The following is a 21,678-nucleotide window of genomic DNA, read 5'->3' on the forward strand; positions in this document are numbered from 1 at the left end:
TGACTCTTTGTGACCCCGTGGGCTGTAGCCCGCCAGGCTCTTCTGTCCATGGGCTTCTCCAGGCAAGAATACTGGAGTGCCATTTCCTCCTCCAGGGTACCTTCCCAACCCAGGGATCAAACCCAGGTCTCCTGCATTGGCAGGCAGGTTCTTTACCAACTGCACCACCTGGGAAGCCCTTCATGGAACCTTAGGGGAGTCATTTAATATGCTAAGCCTCAGTGTCCTGGTCTTTACAATGGGATGATCACACAGTGGTTGTAGCTTGCAGGAAAAGTGTTGCTCTATTTTCCACACACACACACACACACAGCCTCAGTGGCTTCTGTCATAACCTGCTTTGCTTGGGGACGCTGGGTCCCAGGAGGTCTCAGGGCCTTTGTCACTAAGAAGATGGCAGAGTGGTATAGCGTCCCAGAGACTAGAAGACAACCACAGAGGGGTCGCTGCCATGGAACCCTCAGAGGGAATGACTTGTTAGTTCACGGTTATTTAGAACATCCCACTGTCCTTTGACTCAGCCATATCCCAGGGCAGCGGATGCCTCAAGACCCTCTCAGAATGCCTCAGTTCCAGAAAGGCATTTTTCTGACCCGATGGGGATTTTCGTGTTCTCCGTTTGTCAGCGTGGGAGCCCCCCAGCGCTCTGGTTGCTGGTGGGATCTGACCAAGCCTCCTCCAGCTCCCGCTGGCCCTTTGCTGTGTGGTGCGTGGCAGAGCTGCTGAGTGGGTGTGTCAGAGGACAGCTGGCAGCCTTCCCTGGGGGGGAGGGAGAGGAGGTTCCGCATTTCCCTACCAGGCTTTTGGGGAATGACTCATCTGCGTGTTGTGGAAAAGTGGGTCGCGTGGGACCAGGAAGCATCGTGGTTAACCCTTGCGGAGACATGCCAGGCTCCAGTTTGCCAGCTCACCCATCTGTGGGCTCCATTTGTGTAGGCTGAGCGGCTTTTGTGCTTTGGGGTGTGAATTGGGGGCCTGTGTGCTGGGAGCTGTTATCAATATAATCTCTTCTGTCAGCTGAAGAAAGAGAATAAATGCTCAAACATCCATGACCTTTTCTTGTGTGAATCACAGGTGAAAGGAAAAAAAAAAAAAAGACCCAGATACTGGAAAGGATTGAGAATCTGAGAGTATCGTGTTGATTTGATCACGGAACTAGGAGAGATTAGTGACAGATCAATGTAGGTGAAAACAAGGGATTCCGCAGGAAGCATGTGCTAAAGTACAGTTAGGATGGCAACCATGTGTTGACTGGTACGTTTTGCCAGGCACTGTGTATGGTAATTCCTCCCCACTTTATAAGCAGAGATACTCATTACAAGATCACACAGTATTGAGACATAGCATATTAAAAAGCAGAGACATTACTTTGTCAACAAAGGTCCGTCTAGTCAAGGCTATGGATTTTCCAGTAGTCATGTATGGATGTGAGAGTTGGACTGTGAAGAAAGCTAAGCGTCGAAGAATTGATGCTTTTGAACTGTGGTGTTGGAGAAGACTCTTGAGAGTCCCTTGGACTGCAAGGAGATCCAAGCAGTCCATCCTAAAGGAGATCAGTCCTGGGTGTTCATTGGAGGGACTGATGTTGAAGCTGAAACTCCAATCTTTTGGCCACCTGATGCGAAGAGCTGACTCATTTGAAAATACCCTGATGCTGGGAAAGATTGAAGGCAGGAGGAGAAGGGGACGACAGAGGATGAGATGGTTGGATGGCATCACTGACTCAATGGACATGAGTTTGGGTGGACTCTGGGAGCTGGTGATGGACAGGGAGGCCTGGCGTGCTACATTCCATGGGGTCGCAAAGAGTCGGACACGACTGAGCGACTGAACTGAATGTTCCATTATATATACACACCACATCTTCTTTATCCATTCGTCTGTTAATGGATACTCAGGTTGCTTCCACATGTTAGCAATTGTAAATAATACTGGTATGAATATTAGGGTGCATGTATCTTTCCAAATTAATGTTTTTGCTTTTTTGCCCCCAGTATATGCCCAAGTGGAGAAGGCAATGGCACCTCACTCCAGTACTCTTGCCTGGAAACTCCCATGGACAGCGGAGCCTGGTGGGCTGCCATCTATGGGGTCGCACAGAGTCGGACACAACTGAAGAGACTTAGCAGCAGCATATGCCCAGGAGTGGGATTGCTGGATCATATGGTAGCTCTGTTTTTAGTCTTTTGAGGAACCTCCATACTGTTTGTCATAATGTGTGTGAGCACTCAGTCATGTCTGACTCTTTGTGACCCCATGGACTATAGCCTGCCAGCCTCCTCTGTCCATGGGATTTCCCGGCAAGAATACTGGAGCAGGTGCTATATCCTACTCCAGGGGTTTGTCATGGTGGTTGCACCGATTTACATTCCCACCAACAGTGCACGAGGGTGCCCTTTTCTCCACCCGTCGCCAATGTTTGTTACTTGTAGATGAAGCCAGGTTTTGAGCTTGTCCTTTACCTCCACCCCAGGAGTAGGCTGTTCTTCCTACTTCTCTCTGTGTTCTCCTCCTCATTAGTACTAGTAAGAATATTCATGTTACCTTCCTACCAGTAATAATATTTTCTCCTGATATTCCAAAGATGCCAGTGGAAGTGAGTGCGGAATGACTTCCATAGTGAGATTTTTTCACTGCCCTGCTAATAATAAGCATATTCAGTTGAGAGTCAAAAATAATTTGTCTCCTAACCCCAGTTCTCACCGTGTTACTACGGCCAGTTCTTTGCACCTTGTCACCATAGTCTCTCTGTCTTTAAAGCGGTTCACTCTGGAGTGGGGTGAGAACTGCTGCGGAGTTGTGGAAAGCACCCAGGGAACTGTTCGCAGCCTTCAGTGGGTAAATGGAGATTCGGGTGTCGCTCCCGGGGTAGCTTACCTGCCACACAGGACACTTGAGAGCGGAGAGGTATTTGCTCCCGTGCGGAACCAGGGAAGGTCTTGACAGAAAGGCATTTCCAGCTTTTCCTAAAAACGTCTTTTGGACAGCTCATTTGGGACTGCTTTCAATCCAGATGGTGATCCCTCCAAGTGATTATTTTTCCATCTTCAGCCTTTCCAGGAATTCCAGCACGGGCAGGCTGCCAGGGGACACTGGCTGCCCAGATGCTGCAGCGACATCCCACATGAGCCAGGGACAGGCCAGTCCAGCTGCGGGCCTGGGCCCTCCTCTCTCGGCCTGGCCTCCTGCAGACAGAGACATGGACCATATCCCCATACCGTGGGCCCCACCCACAGGACAGACCTCCCTGTTTGTCCAGAGGTGGCAGAACTCGCTAGAAACACTCCCAGTGTCATACTGTTATCACATGGACGTGATATGGGTATGGCAGGAGCTGAAGAAAGCTTCGCCCGGGTTTGATGAAGCCTGTCCCTCTGTGATGCGGACAGTAGAAGCAGATGACAGAGGCCGTTGTAGGGAGGAGGGAGATGAGGCTTAGCGCCATGCCAAGCAGAGGAGTTCAGTGGAGGGAGGACAGCAGAGCAGCCATGTGTCTGGAGGATTCCCCTCCACGTCTCCGTGGAGGAGATGGTGGATTTTTAATCAGAACAAAGACTCTGAGTCTGTTTGTTTCCCTCAGCTTCCCTGAGGCCAGGGAGCACCCAGATGCAGCTGTGTTCTTGTGGGTAGACTTAATTTTTGCATTAACATATGACATTGAGTGATTGTATTCATTGCCCCCAAGTCGCCATGACTGTAGCCCTCCAGACACCTCTGTCCATGGGATTCTCCAGGCAAGAATACTGGAGTGGGTTGCCATTTTTTCCTCCGGGTGATCTTCCTGACCCAGGGATCAAATCTGGGTCTCCTGCATTGCAGGCAGATTCTTTACCATCTGAGCCACCACAGAAGCCCCTATAGATGAACAGGCCACCCCAAAACTATTATTCTTGGTTCTAATAAAAAAGGGACTGTGTTCTCCTGCCAGTCCTCATTCCCCTGAAATCCCGGTGTGGATGGTAGTGGCAGACCAGGGCCTCCCCGGCCCTGGGTGGCATGCATCACTGCTCTGCCTGAAGGGTCCTGCACCCTGGTACAGACTCTGGTACCAAACTTGCTTTTGGTGACCCTAGAGGGAAAGAGAGAGCTTGTTAACCGCATGATGGTATCCGTGGTTCTCCAAGCCTGATCTGTAAGACTTTCCCTCTGGGGGAGTTTCAGCACCGCTGTGCCCTGGATCACCACTAGGTGGGGGTGTTGAGGTTGGTGCTAGGTGATGCTAAGGGTCCCTGGCTCCCTTGCCCGGGCAGTCTGAAGATCTTGCTCTCTTCCTTATTCAACTCAACCTCTAACCTGGAATGCCACACCTGCTGCAGCCCGTGATTAGAGCTAGGAGGGATGCCGTGGTGCCCTGGACATCATCTCCCGCTCTGGTCCCTTTGCATTCTCTTTTCCACATCTGACTATCAGCAAGTGTCTCCAAACTCTGCCTCAGTGCTTAGGATGGCTCGGGGACTTCCTACCTCATGAGGCAGCCCAGCCCATTTGACCAGTTCTGGTTAGTTTCTAATTTCTACTGTATACGGTCGTCCATCAGTATGTGTGGGGGTTTGGTTCCAGGAGCCCCTGATGCTCAAGTCCCATGGTCAGTCCTCCATGAAGGTGCTTCTGCATTCTGGAATTCAGCCAACTGCAGATTATGTAGTGCTGAGATACGGGAGACATGGGTTCGATCCCTGGGTTGGGAAGATCCCCTGGAAGAGGGCATGGCAACCCACTCCAGTATTCTTGCCTGAAGAATCCCAAGGACAGAGGAGCCTGGTGGGCCACAGTCCACAGAGTGGCAAAGAGTTGGACACGACCGAGTGACTGAGCACAGCACAGCAGGTCTTTATTGAAAAAAAAATCCCGATATAAATGGACCTGTGCGATTCAGACTCAGGTTCAAGGGCAAAGTGTATATCAATGTAATTTGGACCTCAGTTCTGTTCTGCTGTCTTTCACGGACGGCCCTTCGTAGATCTGAGCATCACATCTCTGCTCCGGCTTTTTCTGTCCTTCCCCAGGCCATACATCTTCAGTTGCTGCCGCTGTTACTTACCTGTCTTGGGTTGAGACCTCCCGCTAACCCCATCACTCCATCCTGGGCATGCCCGCCAGTATCCCCTTGCCTCAAGACTTTGTGACCTTACCAATGCTGTATGCTATTGCAGTATTTATTCTGTTACTGAGAATATTGTGCTTTTTAAGTGAAGCTATACCAGCTTTTAGGCACCAAACCCAACTGTTGGTTCATATTGAATCGACAGTCAAACAGAAAATTCCTGGGCTGTTTGAAATGAACTATTCTTCAACCAGATCTCTATAACTCTGCTAGTAATTGAGCTATTGAAACCAAGGGTAGGGCAATTTATTTATTCTTGTTCACTTTAGTATTTTTGGCTTTGTGCCATCACTTCCAGCTTCTTAGGATATATTTGGCTGTTAATTTCAGGTAATATATTAAGCCGGCTTCTCTGATAGCTCAGTTGGTAAAGAATCCACCTGAATGTAGGAGACCCCAGTTTGATTCCTGGGTCGGGAAGATCCGCTGGAGAAGGGATAGGCTACCCACTATAGTATTCAGTATAATATATTAAGCACCCCTTCCAGCCTTCTGTTGCCTCTAAATATGATAACCAAAACAGTAATAAAATGTTAAACAGAACTGAAAATCGAGTTCTTGCATACCATTTGCTCCACACTGACATTGAACAATTAAGGTCCACGGTACATACTGGAAACTAAGTGTTTGATGAATGACTATGTGATACATTTCCTTTGAGGTATGCTTGTTCAGTCAGCCATGAAGATATCTAATTATGCTATCATCTAGCATACCTTTCTCCGTTCTGGAAATTTCAAGGATGTCAGAGTCGGGCCTACTTTTAACATTTAACCCAAACAAAGTGCATTCTGCCTTTATACTACACAGATCAACCTGTTTAATAATTCAGTAAAACAATAGATTTGCATGCTAGGACCTCAAGAATCCTTGCCAAGTCCTAGTGACCCCTCCCATCAGGTCCAGGTGTTCTGTCTTTTAAATGGTCGCATGGTTTTTCCAGAACTGACACAAGCTCACCAGGCTCTATTTCCTCCTCTTTAAAATGAAAACTATGCATCTGTTGTTTATGGACATTAGATGCCAGACAGTCATGGGTTTCACTCAAACTGTGAAACTCACAGGATGGAGGGTGCTGGGCAGAGCAACCCAGGGTATTGCCCTGACCTTGGAATGCGTGTTTAGGACTGTATATATCAGATTCTAGGCGTGTCTTCCATTCAGAGCAGTTAGTTGTTACTTACGGGACTTGGAATTGGTCAGGATCATCTCATTTTCCTGTCACTTCTGAAACAAGCTGAATCCATGGTAATGGGTAGGGGGTTACAGGGATTTTTGAATGATAGCAAAGATAGAAGTGTCTTCCTTTATTAAATTTTGTTTTTCCTCCCAGAGATGACTGAATCATATGTATAATTTACAATAGTAGTCTTTTTAAAGTGTGTTTCCTTAGAGTTTTTGAAGACAGAAAGAACCAGAAGAAAAGGAGCATTGTTATTTAGAACTGTATCAGGTTTAGGTGACCCCAAAGGAAACAGCTGAGTTCTCCCTAAATAGTCCTGTATGTACTTAGTTGATGAGTTGTTTCCAACTTTTTTGCGGAAAAGAGTGGACTATGGCCCGCCAGGCTCCTCTGTCCATGGGATTTCCCAGGCAAGAATACTGGAGTGGGTTGCCATTCCCTTCACTAGGGGATGTTTATGACCCAGGGATTTAACCCAGGTCTCCTGCATTGCAGGCGGATTCTTGACTGTCTGAGCCACCGGGGGAATAACCCTAAATATTAGCTGCTTGTCTCCAAGGCTCCATCAGTTCTGTTTGCTCACAGCACCTAGTTTGGTTTCCCAGCACCTACTCCATTAGAAAGAGACTGAGATGTTTACTTAGGAGCTTAGGTGTACAGACTGAGTTTCTCACACTTTGCTGTGCCTTTGAATCATCTGGGGATTTTGGTAAAATGCAGACTCTGAATCAGGAGCTTTGGGTGGGACCTGAGGCTCTGCATTTCTAAAGCTGCTGGGGGAGCTGGTCTGAGGACCACACTTGGAATAGCAAGGCCATATGCCACTGAGCTAAATTTTAAGATACTGATGGAGAGAGAGAGATAAATGTAAAGATGCTTAAGATGAATCTATTCAGAACAGTGATTAGCAGGCAAATCATATGTATTAAACTGTATATAAATTTGTCTTGATCCATCTATTGACTCCCTGTTCACTTCCCGTTTCCTAATAATAATGTTTAAACGTGATCTGCATGTGTGGCTCTTTGGTAACTTGGCAGTTATATAATCGTGCACAGGCCCATGTTTCTGTTGCGGCAGGTGCATCCAGAGGCACACGCCTCCTCGGGGGACTCAGGTGAACAAACCATTGGTGTGTTTCAGCACTGAAAAGGCAATTAGGGACATGAAGGCCTTTTGTCTGCAGCTAGAAAGAAACCCTAAAAGCAGACATCCCCTCTCCTTTCTTCTTCTCTTCTTCCTAGTCTCTTTCTCTCTCCTTTTTCCCTACTGTACTTTCTACCTTCACAGTTTTATCTCTCCGTTTTTTTTCATCCTGTGAACCATCATCCAGTGTACCAGGGACACGGTGGCATCCTGTGGTGCCCTCTCGTGGTTGACTGAAAATATAGGTAGACACAGCCCCTGCTCTCAGAATGATCTCCCCTGCTGAGAGATACAGACAGCACAGAGGGCCAGTGAAGCGCAGAACAGGGACACATACCCCAGAATGACAGAGACCCAACTCTGGAGCTGCACTGGTAAATAGGAAATATGATCCTTCCAAATGTAGGAAGGTGAGTTGAAATTTGTATCAGTCTGGCCCTACGGTTGCTCCGGTGGATCTTTGTATCCTTGACTTATTGTCAGTATTATCTGGAAAAGATGTTTATCAATGGACCACTTTTCAGAAGAGTGCATTTGAATTTGTGTGTTTAGGCCGATATGTTTTAGTGGTCCATTAGCAGAAAAACCAGCCGTGGGATCTATAATGCGATCTTTAAGGCCAACAAAGCCACTCAGTGTCTCTCAAAACAAACAAAAAAACATTGTAAATAAACCAAGGCACTGCTAAGAACCAAGTCCGCATTGTTTTTTCAAATTCACTAAAGCTGAGTTCTGTTTTAAAAAGTACCTTCAGAGGGGTTTTCTAGTTTTGTGTATGGTGCATTTCGTTGTGCAGCAATTTTACATTTGCATTGCTAATGGACCTCTTTCCAAACGTGTTTGACATTTTGCTTGGCTTTGAAAGGACTTTTATGCTGCTATTTTTTTCTTCCCTGGAGCTGCCTTGGGCTAATTAACCTATTCCCTTACTGGCTGGGCCTACTATATGCAAATACTCTCTTTCCGATTCTGACACACTACTCTTACATGAACATCCCTGGTGAAATCCTGTGGGGTTTTATTGGAGCAGTGCTACTGTGGAGCCAGCAGGGGGCGCACGGAGCGGTTCACGTTGAGTCTCCTAAATTCCTTTCCTTTGCTAGTCCCAACGGAAACGCCAGAGCTTATGCAGTTCTTTCTTAGAATAACTTGAAACCTAGACATAAAAGATCAGTATCAGCACTTTTTAAGCAGTCAAAAGGGTCAACTGTTTTCAATTTTGGTAGTTTAATTTTATTCTGTGGTTATTTTGAAAACAGCACTGTCATCTCAGTAGATTTGTGTATATTAGGTGTAAATTACATGCCATGCACTTCCTAAGAGAAGGCTATACAGAATGCAGTTACCTGGGGCTTAATAAAGCTGGAGGTTGGGAGGGTAATGCTGAAAACTGCTGCCTTACTGTATCTGTTTTAACATCAGACTATAGAAAGCGAGTCTGGGTAGAAGAAATGCTAGAACCCAGGTCCTGGAATTCCCAGAGCCTGATTCAGCGACTTCCCAGGATCACAGCACAAGACTGCTCACAGCCTGTAGGCAGCCCTCACATCCACCCCCTGTTAGCCTAACTCCTGTTGGTTCCACTGATGATCTGCCTCTTGCCAGGTGGACATCTCTCTGCCTACACAGTCCTGGTAACAGAATTGGGTGGTTCCCAAAAGACTGAAATAGGTGTCCATGAAAACTGGCTCCCTACTTGTATGTCCAGGTTGAGACACACAGGCCTGATTGGTCTAGCAGAGGCTTCATCTCTAGGGTTCATGGTGGACTGGCCCTTTCCAAGGAGACGAGGGTGGAGAGTATGGAGAGAGAATTCAAAGAGCACTTGGAAAGGAAGTAAGAGGCAGAGATGAAGCAAGCATGTTGCCCTCATTAAGGACACCCTCAATGCCTGATTATTGAATTTTTAAGAACCAAACCATGTTCCTGTTTTAACTGTCTCATAGATTCCTTTTGGCTGTTACCCGATGAGTAGCTGTACTGGGAGCTGTTTGGAAACATGTAGAGAACAGAATTATTTGGGGCTGCCTCTGCTCAGTTGGCCTGTATATAGTGTGTGTGTTTATGTATGTGTTAGGCAAACGAGAATTGTTGTAAATCCAGTATGGACCCAGAGTCACTAGAATCTTTTGAGTATCGCCTATGGCAGAGCTTCCCTGATAGCTCAGCTCGTAGAGAATCCGCCTGCAACGCAGGAGACCCTGGTTCGATTCCTGGGTTGGGAAGATCCCCTGGAGAAGGGAAAGGCTACCCACTCCAGTATTCTGGCCTGGAGAATTCCATGGACTCTATAGCCCATGGGGTCGCAGAGAGTCCGACACGACTGAGCCACTTCCACTTTCACTGTGGCAGAGGAGGACTCAGCCTATGAAATCTGGGGACTTCCGTTCCTAACCTGGTCCTCCCAGTGCCTGGCTCAGAGGACGGCTGATCATCACTGTAGGCTTCATTTGATCGTCCAGAGACTGGGTGAGGATAGAGCTGAGGAGTGGGAGGACCATTTCTGGGAGGGAAACTAAGAAATTAATTGTTTGGGCTCCAAAAAGAAAAGGGGAGGGGGGGAGAAGAGGGTATTGAGAGAGAGATCTTAGACTTACTAAATCCATAAAAAAGGTTTGACTTGTCCCGTGCCTTAATGATCTTCCTGATGTCCTACCCAACCCGGCCAGCGTTTTACCTGCTCTAATAGTGGGGCTGGCGGCAGGATTTGGGGGGATTCACGTGAATCTCTCGGGAGGGTGTTCTTTTCCAGTGTTGATGTTCTGACGCCCTGTTCCCCCCCGCCCAACCCTCCTTCTCCCCCTTGGTCCCGACCCTCTGCCTTTTCCCAGATTCCAGAGCAGCTGCTGGAGGATCGCACCCACGGGGAGATGATTCCTCATGAAGAGCCTGGATCCCCTACAGAAATCAAATGTGACTTTCCGTTTATCAGACTAAAACCAGAGCCAGTCCGACAGTGAAACGGTCACCGTGGAGGGGGGACGGCGAAAAATGAAATCCAACCAAGAGCGCAGCAATGAATGCCTGCCTCCCAAGAAGCGCGAGATCCCCGCCACCAGCCGGCCGTCCTCGGAGGACAAGGCAGTGCCCAGCGACAACCACCGCGCGGAGAACGCAGCATGGCTCCCCGGCGCCCGGGGCCACGTGGGTGGGCGACTGGGGCCAGCAGGGCCCCCGGCGGAGCTCGGTTTACAGCAGGGAATAGGTTTACACAAAGCGCTGTCCACGGGGCTGGACTACTCCCCGCCCAGCGCGCCCCGGTCCGTCCCGGCTGTGGCGTCCACCACGACGATGCCTGCGGCATATCCGCCGCCCCCACCGTCCGGGGCCCCCGTGTCCCCCGTGCAGTACGCCCACCTGCCGCACACGTTACAGTTCATCGGGTCTTCCCAGTACAGCGGACCCTACGCCGGCTTCATCCCTTCCCAGCTGATCTCGCCTACGGCCAGCCCGGTCACCAGCGCGGTAGCCTCGGCCGTGGGCGCCGCCACGCCCGCCCAGCGCTCCCAGCTGGAGGCCTATAGCAGCCTGCTGGCCGACATGGGCGGGCTGAGCCGAGCCTCCGGACACAAGGCCGAGCCGCCGCCACCGCCGCCGCCGCCGCAGCACCTAGGCCGGACCGCAGGGCTCCTCCCCCCGGGGTCCCCACCGCCCCCCCAGCAGAGCCAGTACGTGCGCATCTCCAGCTCGCCGCAGAACGCCGCGCGCCCGGCCTCGCCGCCGGTCCTGCCCGTCCACCTGCACACGCACCCGACCATGATCCCGCACACGCTCACTTTGGGGCCCTCCCCGCAGGTGGTCGTGCAGTACACGGACTCCGGCAGCCACTTTGTCACCCGCGAGGCCACCAAGAAGGCCGAGAGCAGCCGGCTACAGCAGGCCATGCAGGCCAAGGAGATGCTGAACGGGGAGGTGGAGAAGGGCCGCCGGTATGGGGCGCCCCCCACGGCCGACCTGGGCCTGGTGAAGGCGGCTGGCAAGGCCGTGCCCCACCCGTACGAGTCCAGGCACGTGGTGGTCCACCCCGGCCCGGCCGACTACAGCGTCCGCGACGCGTCAGGGGTGCGGGCCTCCGTGATGGTCCTGCCCAACAGCAGCACCCCCGCCGCCGACCTCGAGGGGCAGCAGGTCACCCACCGGGAGAACTCCCCGTCCACCCTCAACGACAAGAGCGGCCTGCACTTGGGGAAGCCTGGGCACCGCTCCTACGCGCTGTCCCCGCAGCAGGCGCTGGGCCCCGAAGGCGTGAAGGCCGTCGCCACCCTGTCCCCGCACACGGTCATCCAGACCACACACAGCGCCTCGGAGGCCCTCCCGGTCGGGCTGCCGGCCACGGCCTTCTACGCGGGCACGCAGCCACCGGTAATCGGCTACCTGAGCGGCCAGCAGCAAGCTATCACCTACGCCGGTGGCCTGCCCCCGCACCTGGTCATCCCGGGCACCCAGCCTCTGCTCATCCCCGTGGGCAGTGCTGACCTGGAGGGGTCGGGCGCCGCCTCGGCCATCGTCACGTCATCGCCCCAGTTTGCTGCAGTGCCTCACACGTTTGTCACCACCGCCCTGCCCAAGAGCGAGAACTTCGGCCCCGAGGCCCTGGTCACCCAGGCCGCCTACCCGGCCATGGTGCAGGCCCAGATCCACTTGCCCGTGGCGCAGTCCGTGGCCTCCCCCGCCGCCGCGCCCCCCACGCTGCCACCCTACTTCATGAAAGGCTCCATCATCCAGTTGGCCAACGGGGAGCTGAAGAAAGTGGAGGACCTGAAGACGGAGGACTTCATCCAGAGCGCGGAGATCAGCACCGACCTGAAGATCGACTCCAGCACGGTGGAGAGGATCGCGGACAGCCACAGCCCCGGCGTCGCCGTGATTCAGTTTGCCGTCGGGGATCACCGAGCGCAGGTAACGTGGGTCCGCATCACACAGGTGGGGGGACACTGCGCCGTGCCACCTCCCTTACCTCCTGGCACCATGACTTTCTTCCAAGCAGCAGACCTGTCTGCGGCTGTGGGGGTGATTGAGGGTTTTCTTTCACTTTCACTTTGTTCCTTAAGGTTAGACTTCTCGCGTTCCCCCAACCACTGTTCTCTAAGAGAATTGAGCCCTAATGCACCCAGAAGCATCCGCTGTTTGTAATTAATTAATTTCTCTGCATCTCCAATGGAGGCTGGTCAGGTACCATGCTTGGGACAGTTAAAATCACCACTCAGGTTATTTTGTTGATGTTCCGTGGTTTAGATGAGTAACCTTGATTAAGAAAAGTCATTTACCACCCCCATCCCCCCTTTTTTTTTTGGTCAGGAAAAGACAGTGCTGGTTCAGGCGAGAATGTTAGGTGCCCAGAGTTGCCATATCCCATTACAACATCAGTGTTTTTTGTTTTTTGTTTTTTTAATTTGGCTGTGCCGCACTTTGGTCTTAGTTGCAGTACTCGGAATCTTTGATCTTTAGTTGTGGCTTGTGAACTCTTAGTTGCAGCATGTGGGATCTAGCTCCCCGACCAGGGGTCGAAACCAGGCCCCCTGTATCAGGAGCTTGGAGTCTTAGGGGCTGGACCATCAGGGGAAGTCCCAACATCCATGTTTTAACATGTAGGTTTTGTTATCATTTAGGTATGGTGAGGCCAACAGAGGAGAATATATCTGCCTTGAAAAGGTGGTGTGTTATACTCAGATCCCAAGAAGAGGGGATATGCCAGGCCACATGGGCTGACATGTAGAAGAAGCCCAGGGTCTGTCATGAGGCACTGGGAGGGAGGAGAAAACATGGACAAGAGCCTTTATTGTTGTTTCAGTGGGAAGGAGTGGGTGAGGCAGGGTAGCAAGCGCAGGTTTGGCTAGTTTGAATCATTTCAGCAGGCTCTGGGCACAGGAGCTGTCCCTAGGTGTCTGATAGTGGCCCAGAGAGTAAAAGTTCCATTCATTGAGGAGGAAGCTCTGGTGTGGGTGTTTGCTTTGCATGTGAAGAACATTATCCCTGGCAGGGGAGCTGTTAGCTATGTCTAGGAATTAGCTAACGCAGGGAGGGACAGTCCCTCCAGTGTCAGCAAGACCCCAAGATGTCAAAGCATCAGATATAGAGAATAAAAGGCATGGTTCATATAATCTGAAAGGTCAAGGCTGTCCCAGGTGATCTCCTGGACTTATAAATAGGAACCCCAAGGGCCAGATGCAGCCAAGCTGAGTCATGTTAAAACTGGAACCATGATCAGCTCTTAATTTCCATGAGTGTCTTCAGTCCACTCTTTTCTAGCTTCTTTAATCACTTGAATGCATTTATTCCGCCCATGTGTATGGAAACAGCAGTTTCACTGCCTAGCTTGCTTGAAGTCAGGTTTGGCCCCCAGGCCGGGAACTTCCCAGGCTGTAGAGCCTCGGTGCTCCTGGGAATGAGATATGACAGCACCTTCTTCAGTTTGAAATGAGTTGAAAAATGGTCATGGCATAGCTGGTATTTGGGACAGTCAAAGATAAACAAGCTAGTTAATGGTTTGAATTGTTTTTAGAATATTTTTAAAAAGATCAAGTGAGGTGGGGGAGTCTGATTTTCCAAAGCGTTTTCCAGGACTGCTTGTGAATGTCCGGATGTGGGATCTTGCACAATATCGGAGGGCTTGCGTTGCCAGGAGCTTTTAGCCCCGAAGACTTTTCTTTTTAATGGTGAGATGTCGCTGTAAACTTTGGTGAGGCCAAAGAAAAATTTCTCAGGGTTCTGATGCAAAAAACAGTAAAAATCAGGATATTTGGAAAAGGGCATCATTATGTAGAACTCACTACCCATGTCTAAGTTTCTGCTCCCTCTCTGCCTCCTACTTGGATTAGGAGTGGATGGATCCTCGTTGAAAAAAGAATGAGCTAATTTACTAGCAAAGTTATCTTTTAACAGACCCCAAGTGAAGCCTGGGAAATAAGAAAGGAAAAGTAAATGTGTTGTTTTTTTTTTTTTTCATGATCTTTTTAATCCTTAAAGCACTACTGTGAACAGAGGTAAGCAGAGGAAGAGGGGTTATTTTGAAATGCAACTATCTCCTACCCAGCACCTCTTTTCGGCTTTCAGTAAAGAACAGCTCTGAGCTGCAGGCTCATCTCCAAGGCCGCAGGAGCCCCCACAGACCCGAGCTTCACAGACCTCTAGGTTCCAGATTGACCAGCAGTGCAGAGGGAGGTAGCATCTTTGTGTGCTCGTCCCCCCCACCCCACCCCCGCCCCGATCCTCCGCAGAGCGAATGCTTAAACGATCGAGAAATCGGCTTCTATGTATGAAGTCTCATTTCCTTCCCGTTGCCAGGCCACCGGTCTCTTTGCTGATGGCTAAGGTGCAAATTAGAAGGTAGCGGGTTTGTCAGGGCCTGTTCACAGGCCTGTCAGGCTGCCCCTGTGTGGCCCCGCCACCCCCTGGGAAGGACTCAAAAGGGTGGCTGGGGTTCCAAGCTGCAGAAACACAAGTGCAGGGCCCGGCTCGCCAGTGATGTGTCACTTTACCCAGAAGCCTATCAGAAACAGGCTGACATCATCCCAGCTAAAATACTCCACCAGCTGTGTTTGCCACAAGTGACGGGGGCAGAGTCAGCCAAGAATCAGAGAAAGGGGAGGGCGAGAGAGAAGGAAAGTCCGGATTTAATTTACACTCTTAAGGGCTGAGGGCTTCCCTTCCTCCTCAGGGGGCTCTCTGAGGGGTTTTCTCCCCTGGTCTGGAGATCCGGTCTTGGTCTTCTCAACTGATTAGAAATCTCTTTAACACTTGCACCCATTAGGCAGGTTGAGAGATGTGCAGAGCCTTTTTACTTAATTAGCCAAATCACAGATTTGACTGGGGAAGTTGTGGGAGGAAGGGGGTGGTTTTCTAAAGGGCAGATGGCTTTGTGGCCCCAGGTGTAAATCCTGCACTGGAGCAGGACCGCAGGGACGCTTGACTTCATAACCTACCACGGGCATCCCTGGTGAGTGCACTGGGACAAGCCCCGAGCTAAATGGCAAAACTGAATGGTCCCACCTCTCTCTGAGCTAGGGTTTTTCTCATCAGTAAAAGGGGCAAATGATTCCTTATACAAGATCATATCTTCAGCATCCTCTTTGTTTTTGTATTCCTTTGCTTTCCTGCCGTGCAGAACAGCCCTTGTGAAATTTACTAGCATCCACTAAGCAAAAAAATAAAAAGGGGGAGGGGATATACAGGGAAAGTTACCTGACTTCATGCTAATAGCATATAGATCCCAGTGAGAAGGAAAGCCACCCTGTATACAAACAAGGGAATTTTCACTGAGGGATTATTTTCAGGAGCCAAATTCCTAATTATTATTGTGATAAGAGACCTCCAGGGTGGTGGATCTGAAGCTCCGTGTGAGGCAGTGTAGGAGAAAAATGCTTTTGCATATTCATCCCCATCCCTGTGGTTTTGTCATTCCCAGAGCAATATTTCTTGGCCCAGGCAAAGTATCCTTGCATCCCAGTTCCCCCAGGCTGGTTCTTCTCCAGGAGAATTAAAGGGGCATCTCAGGCATTGTCTGTTAGCCTGTGTGCACCACACGAAGCCTCTCGGTAGCCACCCATGGTCTCCTGAGTCTATGGTGAGCCCAGAAGGGATCCTGAGGTGATAATAACATCCACATGGGAGCCAGTGTGATTCAGCTAGAGGGCAGAGCATCGTCTGCTTGGGTGGGAAGCAGGTTAACTGGTCAGAAAATGCAGGACCTGGAGCTGAAAAGACCTGAGGCTGAATCTGTCCTCCACCACTGGAGCTTTGGGAGTTGGTGCAAATCACAAACAGACTAGTGCCCACATGCTTCATGGTGCAAATGACACATGTGCCTTCCATCCATCTCGTGTTGTTATGTGAAGAATGAAAGTGGTTGTAAAGTGAAAGAAAAGTGAAGCCAAAGTGTTAGCCGCACAATGGTGTTCCTCTTTGCGACCCCATGGACTGTAGCCCACCAGGCTCCTCTGTCCATGGAATTCTCCAGGCAAGAATACTGGAGTGGGTTGCCATTTCCTTCTCCAGGGGATCTTTTCAACCCAGGGATTGAACCAGGGTCTCCTGCATTGCAGCAGATTCTTTACCATCTGAGCCACCAGGGAAGAAAGGATATTCGCTCAAAAGAACCAGTTCAGTAGGTAGCGGGTAGTAGGTCCTCAGCAGTGTTAGGTTCCCTTCCTTGCTTCCGCTTGGGTGGGACTTTGACCCTGAGAAGAGAAAGGTTAGGTCCTGAAAAGTGAATGAGTAAAAGGCTTCATGCTCTTACAAGAGCTTTTGGAAGGAGAGACAGTTTAGAAAAGTCTGGAAAGAAGGCTAAACTTTTTTGATGAGCATCATAAGCCATTTCACTCTGCCTATGTTCCTGCGGCATATTCCCAGGAGAGGTCCAGGAGCATCCCTCGCCATCACAGTTTCTATGAAGGAAGTACCATGACCTCACGCTGGCCTGTGTGCATGTAACACATTCTGGTTTTCCCGAGCATGAGCTGGACTGGAGGGGTCATTTGATGGTTGAGCCCTGCACATCAGTGTCCAGTGCAGAAACAGGGGCTCATGCACCTCTCCTTTGCAGAAAGGATCTGGGCACCATGCCCACTGAGGGACCCCCGGCCTGGGACAGCCCCACTGGGGGAGCTCTGGTCTTCCATCTTTGAGCAGCCTCCGCAGCCCTCTATCTCATGCTCCCCAGGCTCGACTTTTCTGAAGAGTACACAACATTTTGTCAGGACGATTGCAGTACATTTTATCTGTGATGAGGCTGCTTTTTTTTCCTTAGTGCTGGGCTCTATCTCTCATTAGGGCTGTCTGTCGCATCCCCGAGTCAGGAGCTGCCTGCTTCCTTTTACCTCCTTGGTGGCAGCTTAATATTCCATGTCATTTTCTTCTCCCAATTCGTCTGTCTGTGTGTGTGTGTGCGCATGCATGTGTGTGCATGCACACACCCATACAGCATGTTACAGTGACATACTCACTGCACACCTACCGATGGCTTTTCTTCCATTCCACTATTTTTCATTTAACCCCTGTGTTCTGTGAGCCATCAGTGGCTGCGTTATGCATTTAATGGGTTAGCTGGTGCCTAAAAATAGCCAGAGCCCTCCTGCAGGCAGCACAGATGCCTGTATAGTCCCTAAGCAGCCAAGGCAGACCGACTGGCCAAGCATTTTACACACGGGCCTTGGTGAATGTGAACCCTGATGAATCAGAAAATGGGTAGTGGCCGCCCTCAATGCAAAGCTCATTACTGGCCCTGGGGTCCAGTGATTGGTGATAATCCTCCCAGCTCTAATGCCAGAAAGGCTCCAGCAAAGAAGCAATATCAAACACATTTTTGTTTGTGTTCCCTCCCCCTACCCCAAAAGAAGAAAAATGCTCTGCTTGAGCATGTGTGTGATATAAGTGCCCCCAGCTTGGGGATCTTACATGTGTTACTGAAGTAGATTTTCTGGGACCATTGTAGCTTATAGCTTTTTTTTTTTTAAGTAGACTTTATTGTTGAAAGTAGTTTTAGGTTTATAAAAAATTGAACAGAAAGTACAGAGTTCCCAGACACCCAGAATTTCCCTTTATTAAAATCTTGCATTTTAATGGTACATGTGTGACTTATAATTGATGAGCTAATATTGATACATTATTATTAACTAAAGTCCATACTTTATATTAGGTTTACTCTGTGTTCTACATTCTGTAGGTTTTGATAAATGTGTAATATCACATATCCAGCCTTCCTATCATGTGTAGCTTTTTCAGACTGACTTCTTTCCCTCAGCAACATAAATTTACAGGACCTTCATGTTGTTCTGTGGCTTTGAAAGCTCATTTCCTTATAGCACTGAAGAGTACACGTTTGTTCTTTAAGGCACGCATTTTAAGACCCTGGTGGGCAGGGAGGGCAAGTGGGACAGGCCCGTGTGCCCTAGAGCTGCTCTGGTCACCTGCCAGTCGGGTCTCTGGGAGCCAAGCGACATTGTGAGAACTCAGCTCATCCGTCATGTGGGGCTTGTGTTTGGAGGCGTCTCTGTGCCGGAATGTGGGTTTAATGAAACAGCTTCCACCAGAGACTGAGTCAGGCTTAGCGTGAACGTGATGAAATGTTTTAAATAGAACACTCACAGACGCTCTTACACTTGACTGAAGAGGTGTGACTGTTTTTATTAATGATTTTTCAACATCGAAGTAAATGGGGCCTCCATCAGCCCCTCCGTCTTTGCTCCAGTGTTTTCAATGTTTTTTTTTGACATGGAGAATTGTGGTCATGCAAACTAGCCTTCGGGGAGAACAGACTGACTTTTCTCTATGGGTGAAACAGGACCCAGAACTTCACTTGCAGACAAAGTTAGGGATTCCCAGCGTAAGCATGTCCCCAAAAGTGAGAGGTCCTCACTGACACCCACTTCTGAGTCATGTCCTCACTCCTGGATGCAGGCAGAATGTGTACATTTGCGATAGGCTTGAGAAAAAAATGCTTTGTAAAACAGATGCCCTTCACATTTGTGAAAACAGGGATTCTCATGAAGGAAAAGGGAGACAAATTTAAACAACAGACGTTTTGTTTTCTTTATATCTTGCTTTCGGTGATACATACATATGTGTGTGTATAGACAGAGCACCAATCTACTGTTGAAAAATACAACCAAACAGCATAGATGTGCGTATATGCATGCACGGTTTAGATATGGTGGTCTTTAAGTAGCTAAAGGTATTTTACTGAACTTACACAAGAGCTAAGAATGATCATAAAAGGCAGTCATTCACCAGATCAGGAGGTGACATTAAATAATTATCAGCCCAAAGTGAGGATGTTACCTCCCTGTCTTGGTGTCTTCATCTTGATTAGAAGTTGGAGGCGATCGTTTTAGAGGAGCTAGTTTAGCGGGGCTGGAGAGAGGGAGGGGAGAGGAGGCCAGGTTTCTCTTTGGAGCCATAGGGAGCGGTGGGTGTGTCTGCAGCCACCGGAGGTGGGCGGGAAAGGGCACAGGAGGATGGAAGGTGACCACCCCTAAAAAAGAGAGGTGCTGGATACAAGGCATCCAGGGATGAAAGGCAGAGGGGGGCTCAAGCTGACACCGGACAAAGGCTATTCATGCTCCCATTTCATCCTCCAGTTTGCTTCAAGTGTTTGGAAAAGGATGTATTTATGTGATGAAAGAAAAGAAGGTGGCTGTGTCGAGCTGCTAGGAGTTATATAACAGGTTTTGGTCTTGTATGGTCCTGCCCTCATGAATATATTTTCATTGAGGTTTAATTGGAGCCCATTTGAACCTCGACAAGGTCATAAAATGAATTCATGGTTATTAGCGCAGCTGAAAGCGCGGAAAGGAACCTCACGCTTGGGGAGAAAGTAACTGATGTATGACTCAGTGAGATCAGGGTGAGCGCCGCGTCTGACGGGACCGTGGAGTGAGGCAGCTGTGGCTCGGCCTGGAACGGCGCCTGTGACGGGCTGAGCGAGACCCAGGGAACGTGCAGCTCCTCCCTGGGCAAGGAGCGTGAGCCCGGTGGAGTCCTGGCTGGTGGTCACAGGCCCAGGCAGTCTCTCTAGCATCTAAACATCGGCCTCTGTTGGCCAGTGGTACGTTGCGGTGTTTTCACTCGCGGAGGGCAAACACAGAACCAGTCTTTCAGATTTGTCCTGAGCACCCATTACAGGCCAGGTGGTGTCCTGCACCCTGGGGATAGAGCTGTGAGCAAACCAGGCAGTATCTCAGCACAGTACCCCCCTCCCCAGAACATGCAGTCTCTTGGGAGTTCACGGGCAGAGGTGAAACAGAGAAATACGGGAGAAAATGACACTTCAAAAGATAACAAGTGGTGTGGGAAAAAATAAAGCAGGCTAAAGAGGGTGGGGAAAGAAGGAGGGAGACCAGTCAAACAGGGTGTTTGGTGACACTCTCTCTGAGAAGGGGAACAGGAGTGACAGAACACAGCTAAAAGGCTTTCAAGTGGGGGGAAGAGCAGACGCCCAGACCCAGAGGCACAAGTGTCTTTTGAAGTGTAAGGACCAACAAGGAGACCAGTGTTACTGCGGTGCAGGGACAAAGGGGTGGGATGCAGACCACGCCAGGCTTGTTCACGGGGCTTTTTCTCCCAGTGAGAAGCTGGCTTGGCCAGGACTGTGGCTGTGGAGGCAGTGAGAAATAGTCTCATCCTAGCTGTGTTTGGAAGAGAGAACTCCTTGGACTTGCTTGTGATTTGGATGCATGCGGTCTGGGAGGAGGAGGAGCCCAGGAAAGTGTGATGCCCAGGCTGTTGACTTGAACGCTGGAAGTGTGGGGACGTGGCTCTTGGAGGTGGGGAGGAACCCAAGAGGTGCCAGTGGGCAGGGGCCTATCAGGGGTCTGTTTGGGACACGTTCAGTTAGAGTTGCCAGGATATGGTCAAGTGGACATCGCCAGGTAACATGGTTGCCAGTATCCAAACAGGCCCTGGTGAAATTACTGGTTTTGCATGCATGTTCTGGCTCCTCACTGAAGGCAGCGACTAGGTCTTAAACAGTAAGTCTCTAACACTTAGCAGGTGCTCAGTGTTACATTTTGAACTTGATTCAAACTGCAAAACCTGGAGTGTGAAACACTTAATTATATTGCACAGCACCAGAGGGAGCCCCACATGGGCCTCAAGTTCAAGGAATTCAGACTCATTTCTGGTTTAAAGCGACATCATGTCACAAAATCCCACCATGTCTTTTCATATCCACAGTAGTACCGATTGGCCTTGACAGCGTGTTTTGAGGCAAATAACGCTCCTCTGTAAGGGAATTTCAAGTGGGCAGACCCAGCCATATACATTCTCACTGAAAAATCTGTCAGTATGATTTCTTCATTAATTGTTAATGATCAGTTAACCTTTGAGAGTGTTTATGTCCTTCTGACAAACCTAATTACAAAATGAAAATACTTTTGTTATGACTAACTTCGGTGTGCTTATTTGAGATATGTACAAACGAGAGTTTAACTTTCACCCAAGGAAGGGCAAAACCTTACTGTAGTTCACATATATGCAGAGCCCGCCCCGCATTATCTAGATAATTCAGGCTACAGCATTAGGGAGGGAAGAATATTCATGAGGATAAATGTTAGCGAGGATAAATAATTAGGAGAAAAATAACATGGAGCCTGATCCATGCAGCCCACTGCTTACCGAGATCATATGACCTGAATCTTTTGCTCCTAATTTGTATGGACCCAGCTTGACGGGGTGGCATCTTCTCCTGGCATGGCAGAGCTCTCTGGGGAGAAGACAAAGTGAGCTTTTAGGAGGAAGGGACCAAAGGCAA

The 21,678-nt window shown here is 49.6% G+C and overlaps 1 protein-coding gene and 1 long non-coding RNA gene across 15 annotated transcripts in view; one reads left to right on the forward strand and one right to left on the reverse strand.

The window, feature by feature from the left end:
* The window catches only part of ATXN1 (ataxin 1), a 451,903-nt gene that overhangs the window by 419,404 nt on the left and 10,821 nt on the right, over positions 1-21,678 (forward strand). For all 14 annotated transcript variants that reach the window (XM_081518164.1, XM_081518155.1, XM_081518162.1 and 11 more), the window contains one exon: positions 10,265-12,332. In XM_081518164.1, coding sequence (XP_081374290.1) covers positions 10,425-12,332 — 1,908 coding nt within the window. In that variant the 5' untranslated portion in view covers positions 10,265-10,424. The remainder of the gene's footprint in view (positions 1-10,264; positions 12,333-21,678) is intronic.
* LOC145516711 (uncharacterized) lies at positions 18,535-21,630 on the reverse strand. Its single transcript, XR_014061692.1, has 2 exons — positions 21,543-21,630; positions 18,535-20,071 (listed from the first exon to the last, which is right to left on the reverse strand). It is a non-coding gene; the product is annotated as an uncharacterized LOC145516711 (long non-coding RNA).

This window comes from Giraffa tippelskirchi, chromosome 8, assembly GCF_054371585.1.
Source record: "Giraffa tippelskirchi isolate mGirTip1 chromosome 8, T2T-mGirTip1v1.2.pri, whole genome shotgun sequence".
NCBI classification, from domain to species: domain Eukaryota; kingdom Metazoa; phylum Chordata; class Mammalia; order Artiodactyla; family Giraffidae; genus Giraffa; species Giraffa tippelskirchi.